General features: G+C 35.9%; 1 protein-coding gene across 2 annotated transcripts in view; it reads left to right on the top strand.

Annotated features, from left to right (window-relative positions):
* LOC131684466 (ras-like protein family member 10B) overlaps positions 1 to 13,558 on the top strand; it is an 81,984-nt gene extending 68,426 nt beyond the window's left edge. For both annotated transcript variants that reach the window (XM_058967375.1, XM_058967376.1), the window contains 4 exons: positions 9,189 to 9,425; positions 9,502 to 9,615; positions 9,700 to 9,767; positions 9,863 to 13,558. In XM_058967375.1, the coding sequence (XP_058823358.1) occupies positions 9,189 to 9,425; positions 9,502 to 9,615; positions 9,700 to 9,767; positions 9,863 to 9,983 (540 nt within the window). In that variant the 3' untranslated portion in view covers positions 9,984 to 13,558. The remainder of the gene's footprint in view (positions 1 to 9,188; positions 9,426 to 9,501; positions 9,616 to 9,699; positions 9,768 to 9,862) is intronic.
* Positions 13,559 to 17,357: the final 3,799 nt, after the last annotated feature.

Raw genomic sequence — 17,357 nt, 5'->3', positions numbered from 1 at the left:
GCTCTAGGAGGAATGTAGATGGAAGCAATGCAAAGGTCTTTACCTTTGATTAAAACTTGACAAGCGACAATTTCAATGCCTGGTGTCGAAGGGAGGTTAATTCGGTTGAAAGAATAGCACTTTTTGATCCCCAAAAGTACTCCTCCATAGGGGTTTTCTCGATCCAGACGAATTATATTAAAGTCGTGGAAGTTGAGATTTATATCGGAAGTTAACCAAGTTTCACATAATGCGAAAGCATCACATTTTAAACTATTTAGTAAAAATTTAAAGGAATCGATTTTCGGGAGGATACTTCTGCTGTTCCACTGTAGAACAGTGATCGAATCGGTGACCTCGTTCGATGACTTAGCCATCGAAGGATACGATCGCTGCAAGGAGGGGCCATTTAGTAGTCAACTGCTTCAAAAATGTTTGCACTATAGGGAGAAAACGTATCAGAAGGCTTTTAAGAGGATCAGTAAGCTCCTGGGATTGTTATCTTTTCTTTCGTAAAGCTTAATGAACAATTTTGTTAAAAAATGCAGCTTTTTTAAAAAATACATAAATTTTGTTCTCTATAACTAACCAATCGTCGATATTCCAGTCGGAATTGATAGATTGAAAATCAAATTGCAATGTTTGAAGATAGTTAGGTTTAAAGAAAACCTGTATAAATCACTTGCAACTATCCAAACAAAAGGGATTGAAACATCAGTGCTACTGTGAAAATGTGCTCCAATAAAATTTCCAAAAATCTCTAGAACAATGCATTTGCGAGAAATTAACACATCAAAAGATAATATAAGCAACCCTATTTTTCAAGAGCCACCCTACCTTAAATCTTTAAAAAAATCATAACAGATTAACCATTATAGATAGCCTTGTTTATTTAGCAAACTTGCTTCAATTAATTTGTGTTATTATATTGTAGGCTATTTCGCAGGTAAAATTCACACATCTAAACAGTCGATACTTTGAACACCTCAACCACTAGGACCACCCTAATTCCATTCATTTGAAAAAAAAATCGCCAAAAAAACTAACAAATGTTCCAAAGCTAAACCAAACTATTTGGGGGCCATCAGTTTTGTATTCTCAAATACGGCTTTGGGACGCACCATGGTCAGATTTCGATATGTATAAGTTTTGTATTGACGTCGTAATAATCCAAAGTGAAAGAGGCTCGCAATGTTATTAAGGTTCTATTGAAAATTTTCTCCAGAACTAGTCTTATTATGCAGTGTATCGCATTCCTCTGTACTTGACTCTTAAAGTGCTCTGGGTCTTACTATGAAAATTGATTCCTTCAGACACTAGTTACACTGTTACCAGCTATATTATACATAAATAATACATTTCTATACTTATTGTGATCATTAAATACAACACGTATAGTGTATAATATAGTTAACCCTTAAATGCATAACACTGTTTCAGAACAACATTGCGAAAAACATCTCAAAATTATCACAGTAATAAATTGAAACTATGAGACAATTTTAACAAAATTTAAAAAAAAATGATTTGCTCCTTTGAGGGTTAATATGACTTCCATGATTGGAAATAAAGTAAAATGTGATGTCAATTGATATAAAAAAATATTTATTGCGCAGTTTTAAGAGACTTATTATGTACAACAAGAATGTTGCCAAAAACGGAACCCATTTGTTGCCAAAATCGGAGTTTGCCAAAATGGGAGCATGCCAAAAACGGAATCTTACTGTATGACACGAATAATCGGTAAATGTAATTCAGCTTAATCGAAGATAACCTGAGCAAACGTAAAGTCCATAATACCCCCCATACTCATGGGGTTGGGAAATGGTGTTTGAAATGGGTTCAGCCCACGAAAACACCATCGTCATGGTCCGGTATATCCCATAGAAAAACCATACGTTGGTATATTTATGGGTTATTGAGACCATTTTATGGTGTTTTAATGGTTGTAAAAGTGGGTACGGACCATGTTCATGGTATTTTCAAGGGGCTGTGTGGTGTTTGAACCCATGAGTATTTGCTCGGGAAGCCATTCATAACATAGGAAATATTAGTGAAAACTGAAATAAATTCATCAAAATTGATTTCTGCATGCAAACATGCGTGCCAAGAATATTATTTCCATCACAGTATGCACAGTTGATGTAGGAATGCACAGTGAGCCTGTTAAGCCTTACCTTTTTTGTGCGTGTAAGACATACGAATCAATGAAGTACGGTGGGATATTTTCATATTTGAATTACTTTCTCAATTAAGTTTACCGTCAGTTAATAGCCATGTCTAAGATGTTACTACATGCATAACACTCTGTCACTAAGAAATCGTTAGCTACCAGGCCTGGAAGACCCACGTCCCTTTTTGAGGGTTAAAATCGCCTGTTCGAGAAAAGACAAAATTATTAAAATTGCAAACGAAGCTAAAGATGGCCAATGTTTACACCTTACAATTCCACCATGTTAGACATACCGTAATGATTGTGTTCCAGACCATTAATTAAGCGTTAAATATAAATAAATGAGGCAACAGGTCCGTGCGCAGAAAATTCTCAAGGGGGGGGGGGTTTATTTTTAACGTTTATTTTAAAAGAAACGTACATAAACCCTCAAACTTTGAAGTTTATTTTAAAAGAAACGTACAGAAACCCTCAAACTTTTAAGATTTTTTCAGAGGCCTGGACCTAGTCTTGTATACCAAACGACTCTGCTCAACAAATTGGGTAAATGTTTGTTATCGAGAAGAAGGCATCAAAAGACACCGCTGCATCGTGGTCGGAAACTCCAAAAACGCGAACTTAATTCACAAGAGGCCAAACCATCGAATATATTCGCAGGGTATCTTTGGACGAATTGTTCGTAAGAATTTAGGCATGGCTTACCACGATCAAATTAAAAAATGAACTTTTTTTGCTGACGAGGTAGAAAGTTGGTGTCTTCGACAAAGTTTTAGAAATGCTCGTAATAAAGAATTTTGTTGAACTAGTTGAACTTGTAGGATTTAATGGTATCGTTTTGTAAAGCGTTTACTATGGCAACACCCTCAAATTTAGTTTTTTTTAATATAACTTTTTCCACTGTGACTTTTCGTGCAAACCGTGCTCTAGAATAGGGTTGGGAGTACCGGTTTTACCGTTACCGAAAACCGGTAAAACCGTCCAAATATCCTATACCGAAATACCGGTTTTATAAGAATGAAAAACCGGTATTTTCGGTAATTTGGTAGGAAGGACTATTTAACAAAAGGGTTTTATTGTTGCACAGCTTTGAAACGCTTTAAAAAGCTTTTCACTTTCTAGTGTTTTCAAATTAGGTGCCATGCACAGTATGTTTGCCTGTTTTAGGACTTTTTAATAATGATATAAGCAGGGGAATAGTGCTTATGTAAGCAGCGATAACAACCCGAAAAAATCCCACATGTCAAATAAAACTTATCAAAATATGAAGGAACAAGAAAATCTGCAAGACAAAAACAATCAACTCCATATTCCCATACTCCATTTTGTATTCAATTTATTCACACTACTGGCAAATCTATAACGCATAGACCCATCATAGAACTCTGACAATAGATAAATACTGCCTCAGGGTACGTTGAAATGAAATTAAAAGAAGATTGTTACAAAGCACTGGCTTTCAAGACAAGGCGGAATTTATGCTCAAGCGGTTTCATAAATTGAGTATGAGTGTTCGAATGACACTTTTGGATACCAGTGACAAATTTGACCTTGATCAACCTGTCCTGTAGCGTTTTCGTTTTCGCTAGGCTGAAAACCCGTTCCAATTTATGGTAAACATCACATTCACGTCCGAGCATTTGGGTAACCAGAAAATAATAACTTCAGATCTGATTTTCTATGTATTTGTTTTTCAAATCTCGGAACGCTTACTGCATCTAGCTAACCAATGTGCTTTTTGGACCAATAAGCGACGACACTTTGCATAATACGATACACAAACCAGATGCTGAATCATATCCCATTTTATATTTTAATTATAGAGGTTTTGATCTTAGGGTCATATGGCTCTCTTTTTGAGTTAGAAACATTTCTAACCCTTTTTGCGGGATAGAGAATCGAACCCGGGTGAGCTGCGCATAAGGCAATCGATTTACCAACTACGCTATTCCCGCCCCTTAATGTGGACTTTAAAAAAGATCATAATACCATAAGAGTAATCAAATCAACATTCATAAAGTTTATTCGATATTGGAGTACTGTAAGAGCCAATCATGTTTTCTGTTAAATGATCAAATGGTAATGTAATGGTTTTGTACGTTGAGCGATAACACAGTTTGTAATTTTTTTTAAATACCGGTTTTTACCGGTTTTTTTTATTTTCAATACCGAAAATACCGGTTTTTTAAAATCCTCCGGTTTTCCCAACCCTAATCTAGACAAATATGGAGGCATTAAAACCACATAATATTGTTGAAAAATACCCAAGTAAAACATTACAAAAGCGAGTTTAAGGGATTTGCGTCAAGCCGGCGCTAATCTATTCCGACAATAAGTTAGTGTCGGTTTCTGATGAGGCCAAGCCGAAACGCAACTGAGTATGAAATAAGGATTTGTGCCCTCAAATGCAAAGACTGGTTTTACCAGTCAAAAAATATCAAATTTTCACCCTAGTGAGAAATTTTGGTTTTTACCAAATTTTCCTCCTTAGGGTTAAATATAGCATATTACAAAATGAGCTTAAAACCTTCTTACCTTTATTATGCGTAGTCCGAACATTGAAAATAATGCCTGCTCGTCCATTTTGGTTTGCACCTTTTTCTCTTATACGCATTTGAAGTTGGTGTAAAAAAAATTAAAATCCTTCAATAACTCTAAAACGAATGAGTATTTTTACAAGAGATGTGAGCGGCACCGCCGATTTCAGATAAAACATTTATATGCAGTGTTTAACAATATTTTTACAAGCCAACAATAATTTAATTTTTACATGCAGTCTTCAACAATATTATGTGGTGTTAATACCTCAACATTATTCTGGAACATCGTTTGCACGAAAAGTCACACCGAAAAAAGCTATATTAAATAGCTAAATTTAAGGGAAGGCCTTAGAAAACGCTTTAAAATCGATAACATTAAGTCCTACAAGCTCAAGTTGTTCAACAAAATTCTTCATTATGAGCATTCCTTAAACATTGTCGAAGACACCAACTTTCTACCTCGTCAGAAAAAAAGTTATTTTTTCTATTTCAATCATAGTAAGCCATGCCTCAATTTAAGTTTTATCAGGTTGTGGGGAATATTCTTGCGAACAATTCCTCCAAACATAACCTATTCAATATTTTGGCCTCTAGTGACGTTTTTGGCATTTCCGACCACTGTGCGTTGAATACTGGCTCGTGGTGGATTCGGATTGGTTTGTAGTAGTCGTTAAGCCAACCGACTAAACTTAAACCTCTTGTATCTCGTAATCCTCATCCATCCGGGGCAACCGTTAAGTACTGCTTTAGGAAGGATTGCGTTCTTGCTTATTTTGTTTTGTGTGAATCGTCATGTTTTTATCCATAGCTACTTTTCCTTACTTGCTGTCAAACCTTCGCGATATATCTCACCTGCTCAGGTCTGCTGCAAATGTCGTACTCTGTTGAGACATGAACCGGTCCAGGGGTGTCGACCATAAGGATTTACATCTGTTTACAACCACCTTCGCCGGGGTTCTTACCCTTCTTGGTGCTAGTCGTTCCTATTTATCTGTTAGCTGGTGCTGAGAACTTCTTGGCAGCAGTATTTTACCCTATACCGATGCCAATTTTCGCGATCTCATGTTACTCATTTTACTCATTTTACTCATTTTACTCATTTTACTCATTTTACTCATTTTACTCATTTTACTCATTTTACTCTTTTTACTCATTTTATTCATTTTTTTCATTTTTTTCATTTTATTCCTCTTATTCATTTTATTCATTTTATTTATCTTATTCATCTTATTCATCTTATTCATCTTATTCATTGTATTAATTGTATTAATTGTATTCATTGCCTTCATTGTATTTATTGTATTCATTGTATTCACTGTATTCATTGTATTCATTGTATTCATTGTATTCATTGTATTCATTGTATTCATTGTATTCATTGTATTCATTGTATTCATTTTATTCATTTTATTAATTTCATTCATTTTATTGATTTTATTCATTTTATACATTTTATACATTTTATATATTTTGTTTATTTTATACATTTTTTTCATTTCATTCATTTTATTCATTCTATTAATTCTTTTAATTTTAGTGATTCATTAATTTTATTAACTTTATTAATTTTATTAATTTCATTGATTTTATTAGTTTTATTAATTTTATTCCCTTTATTTATTTAATTATTTCGTTTTTGTTTGTTTTATTATTTTTAATAATTTTATTATTTTAATAAAATTATTATTTTATTAATATTAATAATATAATTACATTAATTATGTAATTAATCGATATGAGCAATTTAACTCATATAATTTAATTTATTTGATTCATTTAATTCAATTACTTAATTTAATTCACTTAATTCATTAAATTACTTCAGTTCATTTTCTTTCAGTTTTGTATATTTAGTTCGGTTTATTCATTTTACTCATTTCATTCATTTTATTCATTTCAATCATTTTATTTTTTCAGCTCATGCATTTTATTGTTTCGTCATATTATTCATATTATTAACTCTGTTCACCAATTTTTTTTTAATTCGTTACAGGCTATTTGTTTATTCGACTTAATTTTGTTTATCCTATTTTTTTTATTAATTTTGTTAGTTTTATTCATTTTGTTCATTTCATTAGTTTAATTCATTTTATTGCTTTTATTCATGTATCTAATTTTATTTTTTTATTAATTTTTTTTTGTTTTATTTATTTTATGCAATAAGCTCATTTTAATTATTTAATTAATTTTCTGAATTCCATTCATTTTGTTTTTTAATTTTATTCAATTTATCCATTTGAATTATTTCATTCATTTTATTGATTTTTGAAATTTTTATTCATTCCATTTCGTTCATTTTATTATTTTTAATAGTTTTATTATTTTATTAATTTCATTAAATTTGTTCATTTAATGCAATTCATGTAATTAGTCGAATTAAATTAGTTATGAAATTTGCGTTTCGACGTCTCATCATAATACGACACTAACTTAATCAACGGACTAAACTAGCGTCGGATTGACACTAGACCCAAAAAAGGAGACAGGTTTTGTGCTCTTCACGTGCAAAAATGGTTTTTAACAATTTTCTCTTTAATGGCGAAAAAATAGTTTTTACCAAAATTGCTCTCCACTAAAGAGAAATATAGTATAGTGTAGTTGAATTAATATAATTAATTTATTTAGTTTATTATTATCTATCTATTTCAATATGAGTAATTTAACTAATTTATTTTAATTCATTACTGTAATTTAGGTAATCTTATTAATTTTTTTTAATTTAATTGTTTTAGTTATTTTAATAAATTTTATGCATTTTATTCATTCAATAAATTTTATTCCGTTTTGTTCATTGTATTTATTTTACTCATTTCATTCATCTTATTTTTTATTCAGTTCATACATTTTAGTATTAATATTATTTTAGGCTATTCATTTCTTCATTACATCCGATTTGTTAATTTGACTCAATTTAGTTAATTCTGCAAACCTTTTTTAACTTTCCCGATTTTTCATTTAAAGAGCTGAACTAATTTGATTTATTTATTTTATTAATTTGATTTAAATTAATCATTCTATTCATTTTATGAATTGGTAACCGTTTTGATTATTTTAATGTTATCCGTTTTTATAGATTTTCTATGATTTATTCAGTTTATTTGAGGTTTTATTTGTGCAGGACTAAAAACTGTGTTCATCACACCTCTAGTTGGGTGACTGCTTCGTATGAGCTTTGCCAACTAAGTCATAAGTGACATGTGTAAGAAATGTCTCAACTCATTGCTAGATGGATTAGGTTTTTAATGGGGGACAACATGAAATTTCAGAAACCAAATTCGTATATTTGATGACAAATGTCTTTAAAATGCATCAAACGTCAAATTTTGCTATAAACTAGAAAAAAAACTTTTTGGACTTTTTGCACTTTTTTGTCTTTCTCTTATAAAGAAAGGCTATGCAAACACTCTAAAAATCCACATTTTAACCGAGGCACGGAGGGCCAAGATTCGTATACCATTGGATTCAGTTCATTGAATCGAATCGATTCAGTTCATCGAAATAGGAAAATGACTGATGATTTGAATAAAATTGGGTTCAATTGAAAGCTCGTACATCGCCATAGACTGCTATTGAATTTCATTTGAATCGGATTTTTGATCCCGGAGTTACGAGTTGAAGTGTGCGCTCACACAGCAAATTTCCATATAAAGGGATATCAGTATAAATTTTGATTCAAAATCTATGAAAATTGTTGCAAAATTACTTGGATTTGCTGGTCAACATTAATTATGACTAACCAAAATCGTTTGGACCACATTGGACGGTTCTTGTTCCCATATAAGCTGGAACTGAAAAATGTTCAAAGTTCCCTCCTAAAGCCATTGCTACTACTCCGCTGCACGAGTACATGCATTTGTTCCCTTCAAGATTTTTTGTACTTTTGGTTGCACACGTGCAGTGGGTCAAAAGGGGGTGTGACTAACAAAGAATTGCCCCGCCATCTAAAACTAATACCGTTTAATTTTGTACTGCATGGTTAACGAGAGATGTAAGAAAGAAATCCGATAACATAAATTCATTTCGACTAATTAGGGTTATGGTCAATTATTTTATCGGTCATACTTTCATTGGCAAACTATTCGTACTTGGTTGGGCAACATGTAGAGCTACTAGGCATAAAATAATTGATAATTACACCGCTACGGGTACTAAGAACTTGAGGTACCGCTTGTTAAAATTGCTGCTCAATATAATTGTTCTAAGAAACTATTCTAAGCACTGTTCGGTTTTTATATTTTGCAGTTCGAAATAATTGCCGAACAGCCCTCGTCCGGTATCGATTCGATATTAAATTAAAATCAGTTCTATTTGCAAGAAAGGTTGAAAATGCTTTTCATGAAATACATATAGATATACAAACAGATACCGCTGGTAAATCGATTGCCCGGCAGTTTCTGGTGGCATCCACATCTACTATTTCAGACATTCCCTACAAAAGTCGCAAAACAAAACAGCAAACACACCGACTAACGGATTGCTACGCGCAAATCTCATTCCAGCAATTTTTCAAGCATGACTTTCCGAAGAGTCACGTTCGGACCAGCCGGCGAACGGTGTACCGCAGCTGTCTGGTGTGCGACACCTGCATCCGCGAGCTGATGGTGATCGATGTGCCGCCGCAGAGGCGCTTTCCCGTCGACAACCTTGCCGAGTGGAACAACGGACATCCGCTGGGGCTCCGGACGGTGCACACCTACGTGCTGGTGTACGATATGGGTAACCTCGAAACGTTCCAGGTTGGTTGGTGGCTGCAGTCCACAAGAAAAAAAATTAGGAAAATCAGCATCTAATGTAATGGTGTTTTTTTTACAGTACTGCCGCAGCATTCGTGATCAAATATTAGAAAGTTTTAGTCATCGTGATTTCAAAATTATGGTTGTGGGCAACAAGGTCGATCTGGTATCGGAAACCATTCCGCACACTCAGGTGAGGATGATTTTTTGGTACCTTTGAGGCTAAACTACAGACCAGGCGCTTCCACTTAAATTTACATTATCTCTGTTATTCCAGGAATTAAAGGACATTTCCACATTGGTTCGAAAGCACTGGCGTTGTGGATATGTAGAGTGTTCCGCGAAGTTAGTACCAACAATTTACTTATTTGCTTTTTTTGATAGAAATGCCTCTGGAGACAATATAAAAATTTCATTTTCTTTATCTCTGCCTCCCCCAGATACAATTACAAAATCGGAGACATTTTCAAAGAACTGATGGGCTACCCGGTGGGTGGCACTGGGCACCGGCTCGAGTTTCCCCAATCGATTAGGAGTAAAAACAAATGCACAATTCTCTAGTAGTGGCTGTAGGTGCTGGTCGGTACTTTCGACCGGTCTGTGACGTGACGTTCTAATATTGAAAGATACGTGAAACACCCGGCATCGGAGATGCCATTTTGAGTGAGAGGTAACCGCATCCTGGTTGGATATGGTCTGCCAATCTTTTGCTGATACATTTGAAAGCGTAAAACGAGCCTAATCAGATCGTTCTCTAGTCGCAGCAAAGTGCGGCAGTTAATAAATTGTAGATTTAAGCAAGCATTACAAAACCATACAATGTTGACTATTGATACCTAGCAGTTTATCACGAAACTAATTGACACACTTTTGTGTCACTGGCGGACTGTGTAGAGTAATACTGCGTGGCGGTACCAAGGCAGAAGGACGAGAAACCGAGCTGCAAATTACCCATTAAGGCAAGCGAGACTGTTGAGATTAGAAAGACGTATTCCGATAACGAAGCAACAGCACCCACTAAATGGCTATATCTGTGTACGTGTTTGTAGATAAGTTCAATCTGTGAAACGGAGAAATACTGTATCACGGGGTAGGTAGTGTCACACGTTTTCCTGGCTGGCTGGAGTTCTGAACACAGCTTCATTAAACTACAGGAACAGAATAAATTTTACCTCGTTCTACGGTACAAATATCAAAATACAGCGCAGGAGGACCGCCAGCAAAAGCCATCCCTCCAGAGGATGGCCCTGAGTGTACGTTTACAATACACGCACATACACACATACACAACACAACCTTACGTACCGAAACTGAAAGCGAAAAATAAGATATATTTGAAGCGGACTCTCGAGTTTACCCAAAGTGTACATAAATAGTCTGTCAAAGACACAGCTTTCGAGAGGCATAATAGATGCTCTTCTGTTGAATAGGCTCGATAAGATGAATCGATTAGCCGCTGCTCAACGGTCGGTGGATAGGGGTTTGGAGCTGTGAAGCCAAATGATTCCTTTTAAAGCGGAGTTCTGGTAAATAGGGGCACGTAGATAAAAAGGCACGTTTGCGTTTGCTGCGAGATGTCAATTTCATTGCTTTATGTTTCAAATTCCTAAAAACTTTTCATTTTTTTTTTCATAGTGAAACTACTAAAAAAAATCAGTTATCTTAACGCTAGGAATAGGTTTCGGTAAATATAATAGGGCTATATAATTTTAGGGCGATTAATTTGAGCTTGAACGACGTTATTTAAATTAGCATTTAAAATTAGAACAACGCAGGGGAGGGCGAATATATTTTTACCATTTTTTTTGTATGCCATTTTTTGTTAACGACCTATTGAGTCAATTTGTCAACAGTTGACAAATTGACTCAATAGGTCGTTAACAAAAAATGGTTAACAAAAAAAAATGGTAAAAATAGAATTTACCGTGATGGGGATCCATCGTCGCAGCTTTGGGTGAAAACTGCCGACACCGTGCGAATCAGTAACACATGTGACCATATGCCACAGACGATGATACAGTCACAATAGTCGATAAAATAAAAACACCCATGCAGACAATAGGCGAGGGAACAAAAAACAAAAAAACTAGCTCATTCAATGAGTTTCAACGTCGCAAATGCTTATTGTGGAAGTATATCGTGACTTAACTTTTTGTCGGTTCCGACAGCATGAAGTAACTAGTAACTTTACGCTTGTCCGGACATGCCACAGACTCAGGTGATTCGCATTTCTAATGCCAAAATATCTTGACTCCTACGGTAGCAAACAAAGGGTTAAGCCGCCGGTAAACTCTAAGCTTGCACATATGACCCTTCCACGCATTTCTAAACTTCCTCCCTTCAACTACTTGCTTTGCTCTCCCTTGAGTACTATGGCTCTTAATATTGAAAAATATACTTCACCTTCCAGTCCCTTGCTAATTAAATGCCGTAACAACAGTTGACAAAGAGGTCAAATATGCTTCGGGAAGGTATCCTCGTACCGTACCTCGTACGTACGGGAGATCAACGGCATGGATTAAAGACTCGGACGGCATCAGGAGACGTCATGAGCTGAGGTGCCAGGTGATCCTCCTCGAACCGGCAGAGGCTCTTCCAGATAATTTCATGGTACGGCTCAAGTGCGGATCGGCAACACGACAGAGATTTTCCGTGTCAACTGGAGATCGCGTCAAACCATTGCAAAAAGGTACGGTACATGCAGAAGAGGGCAATTCAGCGAATGATGGGAAATCTAAAATTTTAAACGGCTTTTTATAATCCTTAGTCGATTAAAACGACTTGTTTGTTTTTAAATCTCAACGTTTCAACGCCTTGATTGCGCCTTCTTCAGGGGAGAATAAACTGATTATCGTTTCTCATTTTTTTCTCCCCTGAAGAAAGCGCAAACAACGCGTAGAAACGTTGGGATTTAAAAACAAACAAGTCTGAAACCACTAAGGATTGCAAAAAACCGTTTAAAATTCTAGATAACAAAAATCCAGTCGAAAGTCCATAAAATTACAATGATAGCGAAAATAAAAGGGGCAGTAAAATTTGAGGAATTCCACGAAGATCCGACCGAAAATATTGAAAATCGTGACCAACCATCTTAGATTACTTTGAAACTTTACACGTTTGATCGGCATGGAAGACTAAACATTTTCCACAATCAGTAAGATTATTTTGACTCAAGAGCAATTTTTAAAAGGGCGTAAAAATTTATACGTGCATTAATTTCAACATTTGTTTGTTCAATTACTGTATTTTATACAGCAAAACTCTCTGAGATGTTTTAGGGAATGAATATTTTTGTACGAAGAAATATACACTGAAAAAAATGTTATGTCATTTTTCACAAAAACAAAAATTTGTGTTAAAAATTTAAATTGCAAAAAACCCATTTTTTCTAATTTTTTACATTTTGTCAACAAAAACCTAAAGGGAAAAGAAACATTTAGAATATAATTGTATGATGGAGAACTTCTCGGTAAAAAGTTTTTCTAACAACAACTAATACTAATACATACTAATTGACAAATAAAACTGCAATTTTATTACTGAATATAATTCTAAGCATGATTTTAAATCAAAATGCATTGAACAAAAATCTAAAATGCGATAGTTTTCGAGATATTGGGAATTTTGTTCCAGCGAAACAGTCAATTCGTGTGATTATGCCATTTTTAAAAGATATTCCCGTTACCCCATCATAAAATGTCAAAAATATAATGATTAGCGTTTTAAAGACGTATAAGAAACTTTTTCAGTGTATTTGGATCATGGAGAAGTTTTCAATAAAAAAGTTTTCCTAACAACAACTTTTGACATATTTTTATAATTCATACTATTTTCAGTCAAAAATACATTTTTCTTTTTGAATATGATTCTTAACGCTATTTTAAATCTCAATGCTCATAACACATTTTTTTTTGAAATGTAATTGTCCTCGAGATATTTCAACTTTTGTTTTAACGACGCAATTCTTTTGTTTTATTACGACATTTTTAGAAGTTATTCGCGTTTCTCCATCAACAACAATAAGTTTTTCAAAAGGCTCATAACATTTACTGTAACTTTCTCTTTGACATCAAGGTGATATTGTAAACCAACCAACCTGAAACTCGTTCTCAGAATGTTTTGATGAATAAAATAGAGTAATCGAACAAAAAAAAAATTAAATTATGCACGTAGAAATGCTCACGCCGTTTTGAAAATTTTCTCTTGTTTCAAATTATTGTAATTGCCAAAGAAAATCTTGGAGATTCATAAACAATTTCAAAGTTTCGTTCGAATGATTTTTAAAGAAGGTGTATACGAGGGACAAATAGAGGGGATCACGGCTTGCCAGTACATCTCAAACCGGGACATTGGGTGATCTTCCTCTGGCAGAATACGCCAAGTTGTGCCCAGACAATATGCTCGATATCGTGATATTAGACGCCACTAGTGCAAATACCACTATTCGCAAGCCAAATACGCGTTGGAGATGAGCGTCTAACGTGTAGAGATCGGACATGGGCCGGGACATCACACGAATGAAATCCCGACTCAAATCCATTCCTCTAAACCAAAGTTTCGATGATACCTCCGGGATGATAGAATGTAGCCACCGTTCTAACGTCGTCTGACAAAAGATAGAAAAAAATCATTGAACCAAATATTCTTAGCTAAATTTCCCGTGATGGAGCAATGCAAGGGGACTCAAATTAAGGGAATCTTGTATGATTTGAATGCACACTTAATTTGCTTAATTTTCTCTGACGGAATTCAGTATTTTAGCAACTTTCGCCAAGATTTGAACAGTCGAGCACTCGTCAAGTTCATTTTTCGCTGAGATCTCAGTAAAAGACACCATTGTTTGCTGAGACTTGGGAAATATTTCGCAGAAAATCAGCAAACAAATGACACTTTTCCGAGATATCATTATAAACATTTACGGCTGTGCGGGAAATCACCGAGCTCAACTAAGTGTGATGGAGTATGCTTTCTAGGATTTATGGAACGAAGAGCTTCTATTGAGGTAAAGCTGTCCGATACTATAAAGTAATGATTGGTGGGCAAAGTGTTCTTAATCCTAAGGGTATGTTTAATAGCTGCAAGTCCTGCAACGTAAACTGAATCAGGATCATTGAGTTTAAATGAAGCGGTGAGTTTTGTTTATTTGTTGTATCTTCACCAATTTTGCTTATACTAATTACATTTCAGGATAGAAAATATTTTAATTTTTATAAAATTCCTCGTTAGCTTGAAGTTAAAAACCCGGAAATAGCGCTCTGACTACCAGTTGACTCCCAGTTGGTTCTCTTGGACGGTAATTGCAGAAGAGAGTTATTCCGTAGAATTCGAACACGGCCTTGAAGATCCAGACGTCTGAAATTCGTAGGGCAATCCACGCTGGCAGGCAGTAAGTCCGAGACGAACAGGATTCAAGAGCAGACCCTCCGGATGCCTAGAGTGTATTAACTGCCAGCGGTTTTCGCAGCTGGCTTGGCTCTACTTTGCCAAGGAATATGTCGGAGTGTATAGCGTATGAACCGGCTTTTAGCAGCTTCGATTCTGTCAACGCCGTTCTGGTAGTACGGATTCCAAACAGCAGAACAATATTCTAGTGTTGAGCGAACCAACGCGCAGTAGAGTTAATTTTATTTACACTGCCCTAAAATTTCTCGCTATTCGGAAGATGAACTCAAATTGGCATCACCTTAGCCACGATGTATGAAGTATGTAGTTTGAACGTTATTGGCGAATCCATGATTACTCCAAGATCATTGACATAAGAGTGTCTTTGAATGCTTGAGTCAAAGAACTGATAGGTAAACAGAATCGGATGACGTCTCCGCGTGAACTAACGATTGAGCACTCACTCGGGTTTTGAAACCGTTCTGTTTAAATCACACCACGTACTAAATCTCTCCAGTTCACTCTGAAGAAACTCCGCATCGGTTTTATCCCGTATTTGTCGGAAAAAATTTCATGACTGCGAAAGAAAGACAGGGTCCTTGTAATTTGATATTGAAGTCATTAAAGTAAAGGAGGAGTATTACCGGACCGAGGTGGCTTCCTTGTGTATGTCGGATGTAGCGAAGAATGGTGCAGATGGATAGTCCTTAATGCACCAAGGTAGGAATGAAACCAGCAAACCTTCGCTATTGCGATATCCTGGTTGATTTTGTCGAAGGCCAAAGATAGATCCATGTAAATAGCATAGGTTAGAAATCAATGAGCGAATCCATCGAGTACATATGTTGTGCACGAGAGCAGGTTGGTCGTTGTTGATCGCTTAGGCATGAACCGTGTTGGTTGTCCGCAATCTGGGCCCGGGGAACAAGATGCTTTCAGGTCGGAATTTGCTGCTAGAATGGCCTCAGGTAAATTGAAGTCACTCGGTATAACAGTATAATTCAGGTGATGAAAGAAACTGAGAAAAAAATGTGCATCGATCAGGCTGAAATAATGAATCCTATCAGGTGGAAAATACATGGCACACAGAAACAGAATCGCAATCGGCAAGTTTTACTGATATTCACCCTTGCTCGGAGCACGCCCACCGGTCATCGTTGATCACTCGGGCTTTTATACCATGGCGAACGGCGAATACATTAGCACTTGAAGTGTTCAGATCAAATGTATACACGCCATTTGTGTCGGGTTGGAATACCCTTTCACCCATCCCACATACAGGACCGGGACGATTGCTGAACGCTGGCTGCAAGGGCTCGACTGTAGCGGAGTGGTCGAAGGCTTCCATAGTACCAACTGCGTTGCGTCTCATTATGCGATCTTGGTATAGTGGCATTGCCAATCTTTGCGGAGTCCTCTGTAAGGTTAATGGACCGGATTGCATTAGCGGAGTACATTCAACTTCTGAAAGCGGAGGAAAATGTTCCGGGTGCGGCTATCCTCAAATTCCCTGAACAAACAACCTGGTGAAAATTTGCAGCTCTGATCCAGGCAGCTCACAAGAAACAAAACACGGTTACTGCTCTACTGGTCGATTAACGGTTAACATACGCACACAGAAGAAGAAAAAAGCTCAAAACCTCGAAGAAGATAATCTTGAAAGCGGCTTAGCACTATTCGTTATAGCTATACACTGCATGAACTGAAACGATCGATTGATCGCTCCGAGAGTCACCGTACGAATGACTGGGTATTCAGATACACAGTCAACAAATTGTGACAACACCGATCGCAAAAATCATCTAGATAATGCTAAAGTGAAATGCAACCTGTCGAGGATCGTACAATAAGATACAATGTAAAGTCGTAAGCGTATATAAATATGCATTCTGGTGGGATGACACAGGCAACATTATTAAAGAACACGAAGAATAGTAAAGATCCGATGTTGTTTCCTCAGGGCACATCTGTGTGTTCATGAAATTCAATGTATATGATCCGTGTTAAGTCAGACCGGACTGAATCGTAAAACACTAAATAATGAGATAATGATAGCACTGAATGAAGAATTTTTTCAGCTACATTTTACTTTTACCAGATTTGAAATATGTAACAATAAGCAATAATCATAGCCAAAATTAATTTCGAAATATAACATAAAGTAAACTGCGATTCAAACTTTAGCTTGAGCTTGAGCTTGTGCGACCACCCCTGGCTGCTACTCCGTTAGTGATCGGGACTAGCTGAAGTTGCACAGGGAATCAGTAGATAATTATGCTTGGGATTAGCGAAACATCTTTCAATGTGCAACTCCTGGTAATCCTAAAGTGTTTCTGATCAATACCGGCGCCGGCCAGGCCCGAACGTAGATCGCGGAAGGAAAGGGAAGGAATTGTTAGTCCGATACTTGCTTTTGCTAGAGGCCGTATATACTACTGCGCACTCCACAAGTATCACGGGAGGAGGATAATTTTTGTTAGTAGAGTATAGAAGTTGGATATACTTCTTCTTTACCGACGCCAGAGAGGTGATTCCACTACCTGGACTAGATAT

This window comes from Topomyia yanbarensis, chromosome 2 (genome assembly GCF_030247195.1).
Source record: "Topomyia yanbarensis strain Yona2022 chromosome 2, ASM3024719v1, whole genome shotgun sequence".
In the NCBI taxonomy this organism is placed as follows: domain Eukaryota; kingdom Metazoa; phylum Arthropoda; class Insecta; order Diptera; family Culicidae; genus Topomyia; species Topomyia yanbarensis.
The sequence above is the reverse complement of the archived record's forward strand: the minus strand, read 5'-3'. Positions and strand labels throughout refer to the sequence as shown.